Source organism: Mirounga leonina, unplaced genomic scaffold (genome assembly GCF_011800145.1).
Source record: "Mirounga leonina isolate KUSES-001 unplaced genomic scaffold, KU_Mleo_1.0 Mir_96, whole genome shotgun sequence".
In the NCBI taxonomy this organism is placed as follows: Eukaryota; Metazoa; Chordata; class Mammalia; order Carnivora; family Phocidae; genus Mirounga; species Mirounga leonina.
The window spans coordinates 6,557,475-6,574,496 of NW_023270871.1; the positions used below are offsets into that span (position 1 = coordinate 6,557,475).

The following is a 17,022-nucleotide window of genomic DNA, read 5'->3' on the forward strand; positions in this document are numbered from 1 at the left end:
GCAACCAAGCAGTGCTTAAGATGCTCAGCCCAGGCTACCCCCTGACCAGGTACAGAGTTAGTGTTTATGCCTCAAATAAGGCTGTTAGGTAGCTTATAATAAGTGTCTTTCTTGCCACATACTTTCCAACTCACGAATTCAATAAACATGTATCCCTTCTTTACTGTGTATCAGACAATGATGATACAAAAATGAAAAAGGTAAAGCCCTTACAATAGGAAAAGAGAAGACAGACACAGGCCATCTTTTGCAAATGAGAAACATAACATTTCTAATAGAGAAACATGCATATTAAGGCATCTTGCAGCTCTTTGATATTAAAGGCAATTTTGATGGACTTTCAAAAAGATTATCTTGCTTGCCTTTAGGAGCCAACATTTCCCTAGCACACCTATGGAGGGAGAGATTTGACCATTCTCTTATGGTACCACAACCTCAGGTTCCAAACATTTTAGTGGTAAAAGAAGTCTAAAGCCAAGAATTCAATAAAGAGATATATTTGTGTAAAGCAAAACAGTATTTCATGGAAGACATAAACATTCCACAAATATTTGTCATGTTCTGAATCTGAAATTTCATTTTCTGAAATCTCATTAATTGGAAATTCTTGTCAAAACAAAACTCTAATCAAAATAAATTTGCAACCATTTACCAAACTGTATTTCTCTTGTTTCCTCTCATTTTAGGCATGCTTAAATCTCAGTTACAGTATATATTTACTCTGATAATATCAAGAATATCAAAAGGAAAGAACAAGCTATATTCGGATAGCACATTAACTTATGACACAGTTATATGGAACAAGTGAACACTCACTCCCTTCCATGAGCTGAGGAGAGAAGTTCAAGTACACATCCCAGGAAGTGGTTAGCCCTTCTCAGACAAAATAATCAATTCTTGGGGGAATGCTTATAATCAGACAAGATGGCCCACAGCTCTCCATTGAGACCTTCAGAGCTACAGCAGCCTCAACTAATAATAAAGACGGCATAGCGAAGGAGCCACCCACCTTTATCTACTGGTTCAAAACCCCTGGTGCAGAACCAGGAATTTTATTTAGCATGAAAAACTGCTCACTGGGTCCAGAATTCCTACAGCTGACTAGTATAACACCACATATAGGTAATAGTACTGTAACCACAGGCACAGGAGCATATGTATGATCGTACAGTACTTACAGGCTTCCACATGGAAGCTGGGCTGTCCCTAGAGTTGTTTAAATTCCCACCTTCAAGAATTGTAATCTAAAATAATCTTGTCATGAGGAAATGAGTGTGATTAATATAACACATCTATGCCTCCCTTACTTCTCTAATTGGTTGATATATAGTTTACTGTAAAACTTTTGGTTCCTACAGGCTTGTAATTCACATGTCAAAGTCTTCTAAAAAATCAGTGAAATGCATATTTTCAATTTTCCCCACTTTCCTAATCAATCCATATCAAAGTCCTGATTCATCTGAGTGATCCTAAGTGGGAATGTTTATCTCATCAAGACTAACAGTTAAGGGGCGCCTTGGGTGGCTCAGTCGGTTAAGCGGCTGCCTTCGGCTCAGGTCATGATCCCAGGGTCCTGGTGTGGAGCCCCACATCAGGCTCCTTGCTCAGCAGGGAGCCTGCTTCTCCCTCTCCCTCTGCCTGCCACTTTGCCTACTTGTGAGCGCGCTCTCTCTCTGTCAAATAAATAATCTTAAAAAATAAAAAATAAATTAAATAATATTTAAAAAAATAAAAAAGACTAACAGTTAATATTCCACACCAAGATAAGTGGTACCTCATGGCAACAGGTCTCACTGGTAACTAAAAACAAAACAAACACAGATCAAGAGCCCTGAGCTTTGGGAAGTCTTCCAATTCAGTTAGACCCTTACATAAACAGCCTTTTCTAAACGAGAAAGCAGTTATTACTTCTTTTTTTTAAAAGATTTTATTTATTTATTTATTTATTTAGAGGAGAAGGGCAGAGGAAGAGGGATACATAGACTCCTGAGCATGGAGCTGACGAGGGGCTCTATCCCAGGACCCTGAGATCATGACCTGAGCTGAAATCAGGAGTTGGATGCTTAACTGACTAAGCTACCCACGTGCCCCAAGAAAGTAGTTATTACTTCTAAGTTCTCTCCATTTACTCAACAATCCAAACCATCTTTGTTTCTCCAACAAAGCAGTGCTAAGTTTTCCTCATTTATCTGACTCTAATGGCCAAAACAAAGCTGTCATTCCTGTAGATCTCTGGGATTAAACCCACCTAATTAAGAGAATCAACTGCCAATGAGGGTGTACAAAGTGCTTTCTTTGTGTTCAATGATGGTTATCAGTATTTACTCTGTATCAAGAATTTACATTGATTTATACACCATCCCTTGTTAGCACTGAGCTATCTGGAAAACCCAACAAAGTACTGATAGTCAAAAGTATTTTTAATAAATACAAAGTAAGCTCAAATAGCACGAGGTGCATTTAAGAAATATCAAGTGATCATGAACAAGTTACTTCTCTATTTACGTATGAGTTTCCTCTATTAAATGAGGGAAATGGAACAGATGATCTCTACAATCCCATCCAGCTCCAGCACTGGTGGGGAAGAAAAAAACTACTGTAAGCAAAAGGATCAGTCTGTAGTATATACTGGAGAAGGACTACAATTTGGTATACAAAGAAAGACTAGAAGTCTTCAGAGGAACTCACAAAGGGGCAAGATCAATGAAGGCTAGAGAAGTTCTATAATTGGATAAGGCTTCTTTGAGGATGTGGAACTAAAATCTTAAAAAAAAAAATAGATTTTTTTTCTTCATAACAAAATATATTTTAATGTGCATGTCATTATTAAAATGTTATGGCTATTGTTGACTATTTTGATATGAGAACCTACTGTCTTAAGTGCTGGCTGCATATCCTCCTCCTTCTACCAAGACCAGCAACATTTTTAATGGTTAGTGACCTCCTTATATATCATCTAGAATATGGCATAACCGAAAGAGAAGACTTGGAACAGATTTAAAACTGTTTGAGGGGCGCCTGGGTGGCTCAGTCCCTAAGCATCTGCCTTCGGCTCGGGTCGTGGTCCCAGAGTCCTGGGATCGAGCCCCGCATCTGATTCCATGCTCAGCGGGGAGCCTGCTTCTCCCTCTCCCACTCCCTCTGCTTGTGTTCCCTCTCTCGCTGTGTCTCTCTCTGTCAAATGGATAGATAAAATCTTAAAAAAAAAAACAAAAAAACTGTTTGAGATCTTCCTCTATATATAATGATCTACAATAACATAAAGAGACATCTCTAAATTATAAAATGCAAGATCCAATTTGAAAATCTGTATTTTAACAATGTATTTGGAATTTAGAAAAATAAAAGCACATCGGATTAAGATATAAATCTATGCAAGTCTGCTTTACTTATGATTATGAAGGATGGTACCAAAAATATTTGAAGAAATGTAACCTCCAACTCTTGAGCTTGTTAAAAACTATCTTGTGATACTTGAGCATATTTTTCATTTTATTCATAAACTTTATATAATTATAGAGAACTGTCATTTCTTTCAAGCCACTTGTTTTCAAAATGCACACTTACCCTGCATTGTTGCTGACTGCAGTCAGCCCTTTTACTCCAGTCTTCAGTAAGGCTCCTATAAGATTTTCTGGAATTCCACATAACCCAAAACCTATTAAGTGAAAAAGACAATTTGTGAAAATGGTAATCTCTCAGGGAAATATATGTTATCCTTTTCCATAAAAAAAATGCAAAACACGTTATTAGATCTATTAAGCAAAATATACAGATGTATCTCAGCAATTCGGGAAATGGCTCATAGCTATACCCAAATGTTTTGCACCATTAGATAGCATCAGACATAACCGTCAAACCTTTGAATCATAAGAATAAAGCCAAGTGCAGCCAGTTAATATTAGCTATACATCACACACCTTGCACTTAACTGCACATCTATTACTGTCCAACTTTATAATTCAAACTTTATACAGTTACTTTTTCAAGCATGTTTGTTTTATATGCCTGAGTACATTTTGCAGAACCGGAAGCCTAGACCAATGACTTTTAATTCTTTATAACTTCCGCAATTTGTCAAATAGTATTGGGTTTAAAATGGACATTCAATGACTGGTCAGTTGAATGGATGAATGAATGAACAGCCGCCCTAAAAACAAGCCTAGATACCTGTGACCAAGGCCTAGAAATAAGAAAAAATAAGAATAAATAAAAATTATAAGAATCAGGCAGTGAGTTTAATGAGTGTGAGACAATGATTCTAAAAGACATTCCAAACAAGGTGCAGCAATGAACCCAGAGGCTTCAACAACAGAGATGCGTATATGCTTTTTACCTCCTAAAATGAGGAAGGACAAAAGGAATAACTAGGTAGCTGGTGAGAGCAATGCAAACGTTTTAGTTAAACCGAATTCCCAAGGATCTAGGAATGTTTTCAAAGCTACTAATAAGACATCACCATTTAGAACTTCAGCTTTTCAAAATAAGAGAAAAAGAAACACAAAGGGAAAAAGTGCAACGTTAAGTGCTAAACCCTGCTAAATTTTCAAGATGAGGACACTAATAAAATCATTACATAATGAAATAATTACATAATATGCAATAAATGCATAATATGCAATAAATGACTAAAAATAAAATAAGTGGCATTTCTGATCTCCACAGCTTCGCCACTGTGATTTCCCTGCTTTGCTAAAAACGTAAGGATGTTACCATCACCAAAAGGAAAACAATACTATTACTCACCACCAACCAGTACCGTTGCACCATCAGGGATGTCTTTTACAGCTTCCACTGGATCTGTATAAAATTTGGTATGGCGACGTGTGCTGGTTGAGAAGTAGCAAACACATCCCTAAAACATTTTAAAAAATTTTTAAGTGAATCATCATTTGGAGATACATCTTAATTTTGCATGTATACCAGTGTATTCACTTTTCATACATACAAGGATAATTTCACTCTCTGCTCTCTGAAATAGAGTGGGGCCATAAGTAATTCATCTTAAGAGCAGGAAGGACATACTCTATCCATAGATTATCACCAGAATTCCCTTGTGATCATGATGGATATCTTCCATTGTATAAAGGAAAACTCTGTGTCATTTGTGGCCACCCAAGATTGAAAGTAGATAGCTCATACACTGGGACTCAAACTCACAATAATGATGCCATCAAGCATCAGTTTCTTTTTTTTTTTTTTTAATTTTTTTTTTTAAGATTTTTTATTTATTTGCGAGAGAGACAATGAGAGAGAGACAAAGAGCATGAGAGGGAGGAGGGTCAGAGGGAGAAGCAGACTCCCCGCCGAGCAGGGAGCCCGATGCGGGACTCGATCCCGGGACTCCAGGATCATGACCTGAGCTGAAGGCAGTCGCTTAACCAACTGAGCCACCCAGGTGCCCCAAGCATCAGTTTCTGATAGTGAGCTAACCTTGCATTCAGTCAACAAATATTCACTGAGAATGTACTATGTGCCAACTATTCCGGTGTTTACTCCCATCTAGTAAATATTAAGACATGACTGCCACTCTGCAGGAAATCAAGTACGGTGTGACCAGTATACAAATACATAGTTGGGCCCCTGACCCAATCTTACATCAGTGAATGCCTCCTAAGGGAACAAGCAAGGAACAGCACACAAAAAGACCCATCCCCCTAAGGGGCTTGGAGTTTATAGATGCTGAGAAAAATAGCAAACTATTATCTGCAAGGAAGGCATGGCTAGTCTTACCACAGTGGCCTATTTGGTGCAAAAAAGGTTATCTAGTGAACATTCATCATCAGTTTTAAACAGTTTCCCTCTTTATACTTCATCCACAATATGGATAGAAGAAAATCAGAATTGACTATGTTGTAATCATTCATGATAAATATCACCTCTCTTTATGCTCATTATATATTCAACCTAAAAAGGGAGGGAGAAAAGAGAAAGGCTCCTGACTCCTCATATGCTGCCACCTTAAGAAGTTCATAAATGTGGGGCTCCTGGGTGGCTCAGTCATTAAGTGTCTGCCTTCAGCTCAGGTCATGATTCCGGGGTCCTGGGATCGAGCCCCATGTTGGGCTCTCTGCTCAGCGGGAAGTCTGCTTCTCCCTCTCCCACTCCCCCTGCTTATGTTCTTTCTCTCACTGTCTCGTTCTCTGTCAAATAAATAAATAAAGTCTAAAAAAAAAAAAAGAAGTTCATAAATGTAAGCTCACACATGCTGCCTTATTGGTCTTTGACAGACATCCTATGGGGTCAAGGTAAAGCATTAATGAGTTTCTAGCATTCTTTTCTTCCTCTATAAACTTCTTTCATTGAAAGTGTCAAATAGTACAAAAGTTTATTTCCTTTAAGAGAATACTGAAAGTCAAATGAGATATGCAAAAGTAGAGGTTACCCAGATGACTTTTGTCCCTTTAAATTCAACCTTGGTTCAGGTCTGGTGAAGAGGGGTCTATCCTAGCACACCACTGGGAAATACGTGGAGGCAAAGCTAGCAAAGAATGAGCTCGAGCTGCAGAGAGCTTACTTCTCTGTCCTATCCTCAGCAGCGAGGATTTATTGGATTTTGTTTAAACATGTACATATACATACAAATATATTTTTTTTAAATCTTGGAAATTAAAAGTTTGATAGCCTCAAAAAAGAGGACAAAAGATGAATCATAAAATAAAGTTGAGGATATCTGCTCGAATACAGAAAAAAGAAAAATACAGATACTCTAATCCAACCAATTCATTTCACAGATCAAGTTTCTGAAGCTGAGCAAGATCTCGTAATGTACCCAACATTGTGTTACAGCAAAACCAGATCCCAGGTTTTAGCCTTCATCACAGCATCCTTCTACCACAAGCTGTTCCTCTCTGTGACTTTTAAAAGCCCACCGTCTTATTCTACTTCAATTTCATTATTTACAGGTAACAAATCCTTACGAGTGCCCTATTTTTTAATAAAGAACTCTATTGTTATTATCTTTTCTAAAGAGTGAAGAAGTCATTGCTCTGTACACCTTAAACTGATACAGTACTGTTTTGTCAATTATAACTCAAAATTGGAAAAAAGTCAAAGATGCAAAAACATGCAATAAATACGCTAATGCTAATCTCTATCTCTTACCAAATAAAAAGGGGTGAAAAGTCAGGGCCTCAGCAGGAGGAAGAAAATAAAAGAACTCATCTACACTTAAGTAGTCAGGGGGTAAAGTCCTCTGAACTACTTATCCGTAGACTGAGAAACATGAATCCTATAGAGAGGAAATCAAAGAGAAAACTCATTTCTCCTACAGATCCAGGACACTTAACACATTCACAAGGGGAAACAAAAGTATATAAGCATAGACTTGTCAGGAATTCTGTCGTTTCAGTTGATAGTGTCTTCATTACAAACAAAAATTATTGAAATGCTTGCCCCACACCTTAAAAAAAATACCTCAGAAGGGGGCTCTTGGGTGGCTCAGTTCGTTGAGCATGTGACTCTTGTTTCAGTTCAGGTCATGATCTCAGGGTTAGGGTTAGGTGAGATCAAGCCCCACATCGGGCTCTGCACTCAGCGCAGAGTCTCCTTGTCCCTTCTTCCTCTACTCTTCCCCCGACTTGCTCACTCTCTCTCTCAAATAAATAAAATCTTTAAAAAAAAAACTTCAGAAGCATTTTAGAGAAGACTCAAGTGTTTCATATTTATCTAGATAATCAAAAGCTAAAAGAAATGAGTGAAATGTTTGCAGGCAATGTGAGAATGGTTCAAGATAATGAAGAATTTACACCCAACTTTTTTTTTCATTTTTCCACACTTTCAGTTAATATTTGTTGACCTTTGATATCTATTTGTTATATTGACATTTAATATCTATTGCTAAGAAGTCAATAGTGTGACATAATGAGCCACACTCCAGTAATCTCTGGGTCAAAATACCTTTGTTTCAAATTCCAGTTTAGCCACAATTGCGAAAAACAGAAAATTGCAAAATCTGAGTGTAAGAGGTGTTTTTAAGTTTACAAAAGGATGACAGTTGTTTCTTAAGGATGTAGTAAGGATTAAGTAATGGTGTATCAGACCCTGTGCTTATAGGCTTCCTTTGGGCAATGTAACCCTCTCTCCATTCCCCACCAGGGCAGTAAGATTAACTTGCCATTGACTGGGCTTTAGTTTTCACATTTAACCTCCCCGCTCTACCTTACCTATACACACAGGCATGTATTACTGATTCTACAAAGAATTTTTTTTAGCATGACCTATGCTCTAGCAAATTAATCCATGCCGTCCTTGTTGAGGGTTTTGAAAAGTGGGTTCCAGCTTTAAGATTACTTTAACATGTTTATTTTGTTTGTAGTCAAGTTTACCATTCTAAGTATTCACAGATTACTGGGCAATCTGACTGTACAAATGCAGGTAGTGAGGCAAAGAGGAAGGAGAATGTCTGAAGCCAGTTGCACCAGAATGTTTCCTGTGGGTCTTTAGGGCTTAGAGCCTCGGACGCAGCACCCCAGAGAAAGCCTCTCGGTTTGTTTACTGCCCACATTCTCTCCCATTCTCCCAGCCTCTGGGAGTCAAGGAGCATCCCTGCTGACATCCTGTAAGACTGAGCAGGGGAGGTGTCTTTTTTCCGTAAATAAGTGAATTCAAAGTGAAGCTCTACACTGCTCATAAATTGACTTTTACCTTCTAAAATGCTAAAACAATGAGGTGAAAAGATTCAAGCACCATCTGCTACACAAATAAATAAATAGCCTTCAAGTCTGCAGAGTCCTCCTTTACATCTGGGTAACATATTTCATTTTGTTTTCCACTCTCCCGCCTTCTGCAAAATTCCATTTTATGGTGCCCCTAGTTTCTGCTATTACTATTGGAGGAAGGAAATAATAATGACTATACTGCAAAACAACAGTCAAGGTTCTGAAGGATAAGAAATAATCAAAATTCTTATATTGCCATATTTTTCTATTTAATCTATTTCTCCTTTTAAAATTCTCCCCCTCTTCATCCTTTGTCCTCTAGTTAAATTCTTACATTTAGAATTTGAGGTCTGATTCCACTCTTGAGCCTAAATTTTATCTGATAATTTCCCAATTCAGAATCTCCTTCCTTTCTTATTTTTTTATTTTTATTTTTTTTTAAGATTTTATTTATTTATTTGACAGAGAGACAGCGAGACAGGGAACACAAGCAGGGGGAGTGGGAGAGAGAGAAGCAGAGCAGGGAGCCCGATGCAGGGCTCAATCCCAGGACCCCCAGACCATGACCTGAGCCGAAGGCAGACACTCAATGACTGAGCCACCCAGGCACTCCTGGAATCTCCTTCCTTTCTAACCACTTCTACCATTCTTTCTTTTGCCTAAATTTCTCTTTTTCTTGTCATTCAGTACTCCAGAACTCTGCCCCAAAATGCACTTCATTTTGAAGGTCTTTTAGGGAAAATCCATATAGCATACTGCTTTTTTATTTTTAAATTAATCTTATCTTAATGATATGAAACTGTACACCCAGGTGTCATTTACCTTGTTACCTTGCAGTTAAAAAAATCAGGACACAGGAAGACTGATACTGCCCACCTCAGTACCAAAGTTTGATAAACAGAAGTGGAAAGGAGAAGCCATATGGAGAGAGATGAAGAGGACCCTGTTGGAAGGAAAAGGCAATAATATGCAGGTGGATACACACACATACACACTTGGCAAGGAGAATATGGCATCAGCGCTAAGTGGAGGTGGTGATATGTGTCGTACCGTTTACCAATGTCAATGGTAAACTGACAGTACAGTATCTATCAAAAGTGGAATGTTCACCTTAAATCAAACACTACCAGTTATGCACTTATGACACGAATAAATAAATCACAAGGACCCTACAGTGAGTTACCGACACTAGGCCAGTTCTCTCAAGCAGCGGCATACTGTTTTTGAGGGAACATACATGTTCCTTTTATTCCAACAATGGAGTGATGCCCAGCACTTTAACGGAGCACAGATGAAGGAATGATGCATTCTGCCTGTGTATCAGAAAGCTTGAGGAGTTTGCCAAGAGTTAAAATACTAATGAGGATGGGGAACCCAGAAAGAGAAGCATGAATAAAGGTACAAAGATGTGAAAAGGCTCATTGTGCTCAGGGACATGCAGGATCAGGTCCGATGGAGAGAAGCTCGTGAAAATTGGGCTGAAAAGGGAGACTGGGGCAGGCCTTAAGGACCACACTGAGGTTTTGACTTCTTCCTTCAATGAGGAAGGGACAGCAAAGCTTTTGAAACAGATGTCACAACTCATATGAAAGACTGAAACAGGAAAGTGGCAGAGGAAATCATTCTTTCATTCACCCATCCATTTGTTCAAAAATATCCATTTTGTATAAAATATACTAAATACTGGAATACAGAGTTAAGACAAACAAAAAACCACTCAAGCATAGTCCCTGCGCTGATAAAACTTGCAAACTAGCAAGGGTAATAGTCATTAAATAATTACAAAAATTTAAATACAAATGTTAATATCTCATCAGGGAGCTATAAGGAAGAAATAGATAGCTGCTGGGAAAGAGTGCCAAGGACAACCCCAAGGAAATTTCAGGAAAAGGTGCATACATGACACTGGTTATCCACTGGAGGTGGAGGGAAGAGGAGACGAAAGAAGGGGTCCAAGATTTCACTGGCGGGATATGGGTGCTATTAGCCATAATGAAAACAAAAACAAAACAAGGGAGGAAACAACAGCTTTATGGCTGGTTTGCTGTGGGTCAGAAAGAGCTTGAAGCATCATCCAGGGGGACTGGACCAGTAAGTTATACCAGGGGAGAATGGAATTGGCAAGAGATCTGGGGAAAAAACAGGTTCAAGGAAGAAAGGTAGGTAACGTGTTAATGGTAGTTTCAGGATCTTTTTCCAGTAATAATTTTTCAAAGTGAACGGAGAATAATATTAAATGCTCCTTCTGAAACAGTAATGGAGGAAGAATAACTTCAGATGGTGTATTCAGATCTAAGTCCATGCCAATGGCTCTGAAATGTAGTTCTCAGACTAGCAGCATTAACATCACCTGGGAACTCATTTACGTAAAGCATGGGGCCCCACACAGGACCTACTAAATCAAAAACTCTGGAGGTGGACCCAGAAACCAGTTTGCGAAAGCCTCCAGGTAATTCTGAGGCTCATTAAAGTTTGAGAGACTTAACTAACACACCCACACCCACACACACCCCATCTCATTTTGGCTGCTGGTTATGCTTAGCAGAAAAGTTCTCAAGGTTACTACCTCTGTTTGTCCACAGGGTTCTTTCATCTATATATTAAACATGTCTATACTATGCCTAATAGTGTGTAATGTTGAGCGGGATGGAGAATAAAGCATACAAGATTGTCCTTGACAACCAGAAACTTGAATCTTGTTAAGAAGTCATTTTAGGGGCACCTGGGTGGCTCAGTCGGTTAAGTGTCCGACTTCGGCTCAAATCACGATTGATCTCTGAGATAGAGCCCTGAGTTGGGCTCCACGCAGTGGGGATTCCACTTGTCCCTCTCCCTCTGCCTTTCTCCCTGCTCGAGCTAGCACTAATAAAATCTTAAAAAAAAAAAAAAAAAAGAAAGTAGTCAATGGATGCATTTGAAAAGTTAAACAAGCACACAAGTGTTCCAGTGTAAGGCAAGTTAGATGAGAATCTAAGGCCTAAATAAGCAGTAGGAGCACCAAGTGCCAAGCATGAAGAAACCCCTGGAAGCAGGCATTGGACCTATGATAACCAAACCTCAAAGAGGGAAAGTATGAAGCTTGATAGGAACTTTCAGCGAGGCACAGGGAAACCTCTGCCATCTAAGAGGTTTCCTGGGCTTCTGAAGCAGTTTAACGCCATGGGAAAGTGAGTAAATTACACTGAGGCAAATAGGTAACTGCCAAAGTTTTTGACCTGGGCCCAAGGGTACAGGAGTGTCCTAGTCTGCATGTTCCAGCACCCGCAACAGTGTGACTGAAGGTCACTCAAGTGCCCTTTTAATAATGCTTTATAGGGCGCCTGGGTGGCTCAGTTGGTTAAGCGACTGCCTTCGGCTCAGGTCACGATCCTGGAGTCCCTGGATCGAGTCCCTGGATCGAGTCCCGCATCGGGCTCCCTGCTCGGCGGGGAGTCTGCTTCTCCCCTTTCTTGTGCTCTTTCTCTCTCTCTCAAATAAATAAATAAAATCTTTAAAAAAAATAATAATAATGCTTTATATAGCCAAAGCTATCAGCAATTACCAATGCTTCCTAAGAGGCATTTATGAATAAAATGTTCTAGTTCTAAATCATCCCCTAGCATTTACCTAAGGGGTTTCTCAGAGATTGCATGCGGGAAAGAGAGCATGGGGCGCGGGAGTTCTCTGTTGAGTACACACCTCGTGCAAGATATGCTTTCAAGCTCAAAACTATTTAATGCGCTACTAAGTACAAACATTATTTTGTTTTTCCCTAGCAAGGAAGGAAGAGGCTCCCGCGGTTACGAGGGTAGCCAAAGTAAACCGCCCTCCAGGACCCAGCACTCTCGGCCTGTACTGGCCTCCGAGGGCTCCCGACAGGAACCCCACCTGAGCGTGGCCGTATAGGTAGGGACAGAACCCAGCAAAAAAGAATAAAGAAGACAGAGAAGAGAAGAGAAGAGAAGAGGAGAAAAGCTTATCAACCCACAATGGCGGCGAAAAGTGCCTCGGAATACCACTTGGTGGAGAGCAGGCAGCAAGGGAGGCACAAGGTTTTCCAAGAGTTTGAAAATGGAAATCCTCCAACCCGGATGCCTGCGCCTCCAGAGCGCGAGCGAGCCACGGCCGGGGCACCAAAGGTTTCTCCGTCAGACGGGGAAGATGACCAGGCGAGCGCTCCAGTCCGTTGCCCTTCGCACCGCCACGGTGCGACGCGGCCAAATAAGGGCGGACAGGGAGGGCACGGCATACCACCCCGGCGACGCCCAGCATCCGCCCCCTCCACGGCCAACTCGCGCGGACCGGTGGCTAACCTGCCCCGAAATCCCCAACGCAAAGTGCAAACCTGTCCCCTGCTGCCGTCACCCCTACCCGTCCCTCGACCGGCGCGCCCTCCCGAGAGGCTGCCCGCCGGGCGGAGATGCCAGCCGGGAGGACGCGTTGCCCTGGAGAACGCGAGCGAGCCCTGAAGGGCGCGGCGGCGGCGCTGCCAGACGCCCTCCCGCCCCGTTTCAGCTTCTCTCCGCGCGCTTCTACACCCGCTCTCGCCCGGCCGGCGGAAGCGGCTGCAGAACCGCGCAAAAGCAGTCACCCGAAGGAGCAGCGAGGCAAGGCAGGCGTCGGCGCGTCTCGGTGCCCCGGAGACGGCGCCACGGGCGCTAACCCGGAGGTTGGAGCGGGCGGGTGCAGGCAGGAGAGAGGACGCGGGCACCACGTGGGGTTTCGTCTGCGCTCTGCCGGTGCGTGGCCTTCTTCACTAGCACGTTACCTTGGACCAGACGCCCCCGGTGAGGCGGGCGGAGGCGCAGAGCGGGGGCCAGGCGGAGAGGAGCTTGAGAGCCGCCATGTTCCGGGCCGGGCGTGGAGGAGACTACGCGCTGAGGCGCGCGCGTGAGTGTATAGGAGCGCTGCCGGGCCGCGGCGGCGTCAACGCGAAGGGAGGGAAGGGAAGGCGCTCGAGGGGCGGGTTGGAGGCTCGACCGCCCGTCGATGACGTCCTCCCCTCGCTCGCCCACTGAGGCTGCAGGTTTGGAGACACGCGAGGCTGGGAGGGGCCCGGCCGGTAGCGTAAGCCGGGTGCAGCCGGCGCGGATGGCCGGGGAAGCTCCCCAGCCCCCCGGCGGCGGAGTCTTGTCCCCGCGCCCGCGCGTTCCAGGCAGGTGCGTCGGCGCGCCCTTGCAAAGCGCACAAGGAAATTAAACGAGACCTTAGCTTCCTTAGCAAGTACACCTAATGCAATGAACAATCACAGTCCAGTTTCAAGTCTCCATAAAAGCATTTGCCCTTTCACTGCATTCTTTTAGCTCTTTTTCCCTGATGAATATTATTTTAATCAAAATCAATGAGGGAATAGGATACCAAGTTAGACTATCCAATTACCTTAGGAGAACTTAGAAATGCTCTGAATTTTCAACACATCTTAAGAAGTTGGAAAGAGGTGAAACTCGGTTATTAGAACTTAAGTCCCATTACTAGTCCTAATACAGCAGCTATCTATTGTACTGTATGTAGCTTACAGAATGTGAAAAAGCTAACATTCTCAGTTGGGTCTGCTTTTCCACTTTCGCCCTTCCAGAGGGCATATGAAATGGAAAACAGCTTTGTCTAACTGTGGTCATATGACTCACTTTTCTTGGCTGGTCTCACTCTGTTGCTTCTGGCTAAATTAAAGACACATATTTCAAGTCTTGTACTCTGACTCTAATTCTTTTTTTTTAAGATTTTATTTATTTATTTGAGAGAGAGAGAATGAGAGAGAGCACATGAGAGGGGGGAGGGTCAGAGGGAGAAGCAAACTCCCTGCCGAGCAGGGAGCCCGACATGGGACTCGATCCAGGGACTCCAGGATCACGACCTGAGCCGAAAGCGGTCGCTTAACCAACTGAGCCACCCAGGCGCCCTCTGACTCTAATTCTTGTGAGAAAAAAATCAGCCTCACTACTCTATGGTCAAGACACTACTGGTTTTTTGGTAGTTCACTGGCTGTGTTCTATACTTTTTAGATAAAATAGGAATAACTTGAACAAATTACGGAAAAGTTCTGTACAGATTTCCCTCCTGGTTCCACAAAGCCATTTCAATTCTAGTCTGTGTAAAAAAACTATTTTTTTGAATATCTGAATTTTTCTGAACTAATAAGAATAGTCCCTCCTTGCTTTGAAGGACAGTTTTTGACAAATATATTATGGAAACTTTTCTTTCTGTAATCATGTACAGCTTAATTTACCCCATTCTTAAAAATTGGAAGAATTGAATTGAATTCAAATCTTTTAAACAAAAGGTCTGATTCCAGAGATGCAATAAGGAAAGTTTATTTTGTATTATGTCATTTTATGTATGTGTATATATATATATATATTTCATGTGTTACATTATTTATGTTCATATATACATTCATTTGTGTGTGTATATATATTTATATCTCCTCTCTATCAATTGAGTATAGACAGTTTGTCAAAGTTAGATTGTAAATTGTCATTCTCTGCTTGAGGGATTTTTGTTTAAATTATCCTAAGATACTATTTATTAGCATATACTATTTATTAGCATCATCTCTCATTACTCATAAAGACATCCTGCCCTCAGATGGAGTATTTACTCCTCCAAGCTGTTAAACGGGCGGGGCATCTGAAGACTTGTTTTTCAAAAGTTGTTTGGCATAACTAGTAATAGGAATTTTTTTTTTTTAAGATTTTATTTATTTGTTTGAGAGAGAGAGAGCACAAGCAGGGGAATGGAGAAGCAGGCTCCCCACTGAGCAAGGAACCAAATGCCGGGCTTGATCCCAGGATCCTGGGATCATGACTTGAGCCGAAGGCAGACGCTTAACCGACTGAGCCACTCGGGCTCCCCAGTAACAGGAATTTTTAACTAGGTCATTTGAGTCAATTAAAAAAAAAGTATGCATGCTTCATTGTATACAATGGTTTATTAATATATGGAAAACAAATCCCTTCAGACAAATAATTTTCCTCTAGTGGATTTGAAAGACATAAATTTGAAATTTTACATAAATCTGTAAATGTATTGTTTTATAATGCAAATCATCTCCTAATTTACTTTTATGTGTTATTTTCATAGATTCTTTGAAGCAGTGCCTTGTATTAACTAATGTGCATTTAATATTCAATGGATAAAAAGTGAATTAAATTTTACTCACAATGTAGGGGAAGAAAAAGTAAAATAAATACATAAGATGTTTGGAGAGAGGGGCGCCTGGGTGGCTCAGTCGTTAAGTGTCTGCCTTCCGCTCATGATCCCAGGGTCCTGCTCAGCGGGAAGCCTGCTTCTCCCTCTCCCACTCCCTCCCCCTCTGCTTGTGTTCCCTCTTTCACTGTGTCTCTATCTGTCAAATAAATAAATAAAAATCTTAAAAAAAAAAAATGTTTGGAGAGGGTTCAACTCCAGGAATGAAAATGAACATTACTACATTAAGGCACTAAAGAAACTTAAAGGAGCAAAACACACCAGAGCGATTTTGTATGCATTCAATTCTGATTGTGTTACTTCTGCTTAAAACCCCTCAGTGATTTTCCCCACTGCCTGTAAGATCCAAAGTTTAAGGTTCCTACCCTGGCATAGAAGGGGATCATCTCCTCAGTTTTTCTTCCTCCTGCATTATTTCCTTTATATTTCAAGCTATTCAGCGCTTGCCTCTTAACTTCCACAGGATGAATTCACACCACAGACATGGGTAGCAAATGGTAAAGAACATGGACTGTGTGTATAGCTAGGCTGCCTGGGTTCAGATATCAGCTCTGCTATTCTCTAACTGGGGTGGGGGGGGGGGGTCCCCGTGGTTAAGAGTTTAAAAAGAGCCTCAGAATGCAAGATGTAAGGTCGTGTCCAGATCAGTGTCTGTTTGCAGTATTCAGGTGCTAGAAGATTAAACTTGTGAACTTATCTATTTTTCAGATGCTTTCTATATTTTCATAAACTGGAAAATACCAGGCAGGATTTAAACCCTGGACTATATGGTATTAAAGACTGCTTTAATCTTTACACCTCCATCTTTTATGAGATGTCTTTGAAGCTGACCCTAACACCCACGTTTCCCTCATTCTGCCCAAGTACCCAACTTCAGTTTCAGTTTCTCTCTCTTATCTGTTTGATTGCAGTCACTTCCTAGATAAACTTCTTTTCTCTCTCAGAGTTAACCACCTCTTAAATGATCATTTCCAATACAGCTTCGGTCTTCTCACACACTCTCCTGAACTTTTCAGGAATCCTCATAGGCTACAAGATTAAAGTTCAACATCCATTTGTAGCCAAGATTTCTCTAATCCAGGCTCAGCAAACCATATAACCTTAACAGCTTTATAGAAGTACTTCAGAGGTTCCACAAACATTATATTTTGAAATTAAATCTTAAATTATTTTCCAG

The 17,022-nt window shown here is 41.2% G+C and overlaps 1 protein-coding gene across 2 annotated transcripts in view; it reads right to left on the reverse strand.

Moving 5' to 3' along the window:
* LOC118006428 (succinyl-CoA:3-ketoacid coenzyme A transferase 1, mitochondrial) overlaps positions 1–13,585 on the reverse strand; it is a 122,838-nt gene extending 109,253 nt beyond the window's left edge. Inside the window, exons 1-3 of one of the 2 annotated variants that reach the window (XM_034999094.1) lie at positions 13,408–13,585; positions 4,747–4,855; positions 3,568–3,658 (exon numbers count right to left, since the gene is read on the reverse strand). In XM_034999094.1, the coding sequence (XP_034854985.1) occupies positions 3,568–3,658; positions 4,747–4,855; positions 13,408–13,485 (278 nt within the window). In that variant the 5' untranslated portion in view covers positions 13,486–13,585. Of the gene's footprint in view, positions 1–3,567; positions 3,659–4,746; positions 4,856–12,627; positions 13,252–13,407 lie in introns of those variants that run through there. The other variant, XM_034999093.1, reaches the window with a different exon arrangement.
* Between the last annotated feature and the right edge of the window lie 3,437 nt (positions 13,586–17,022).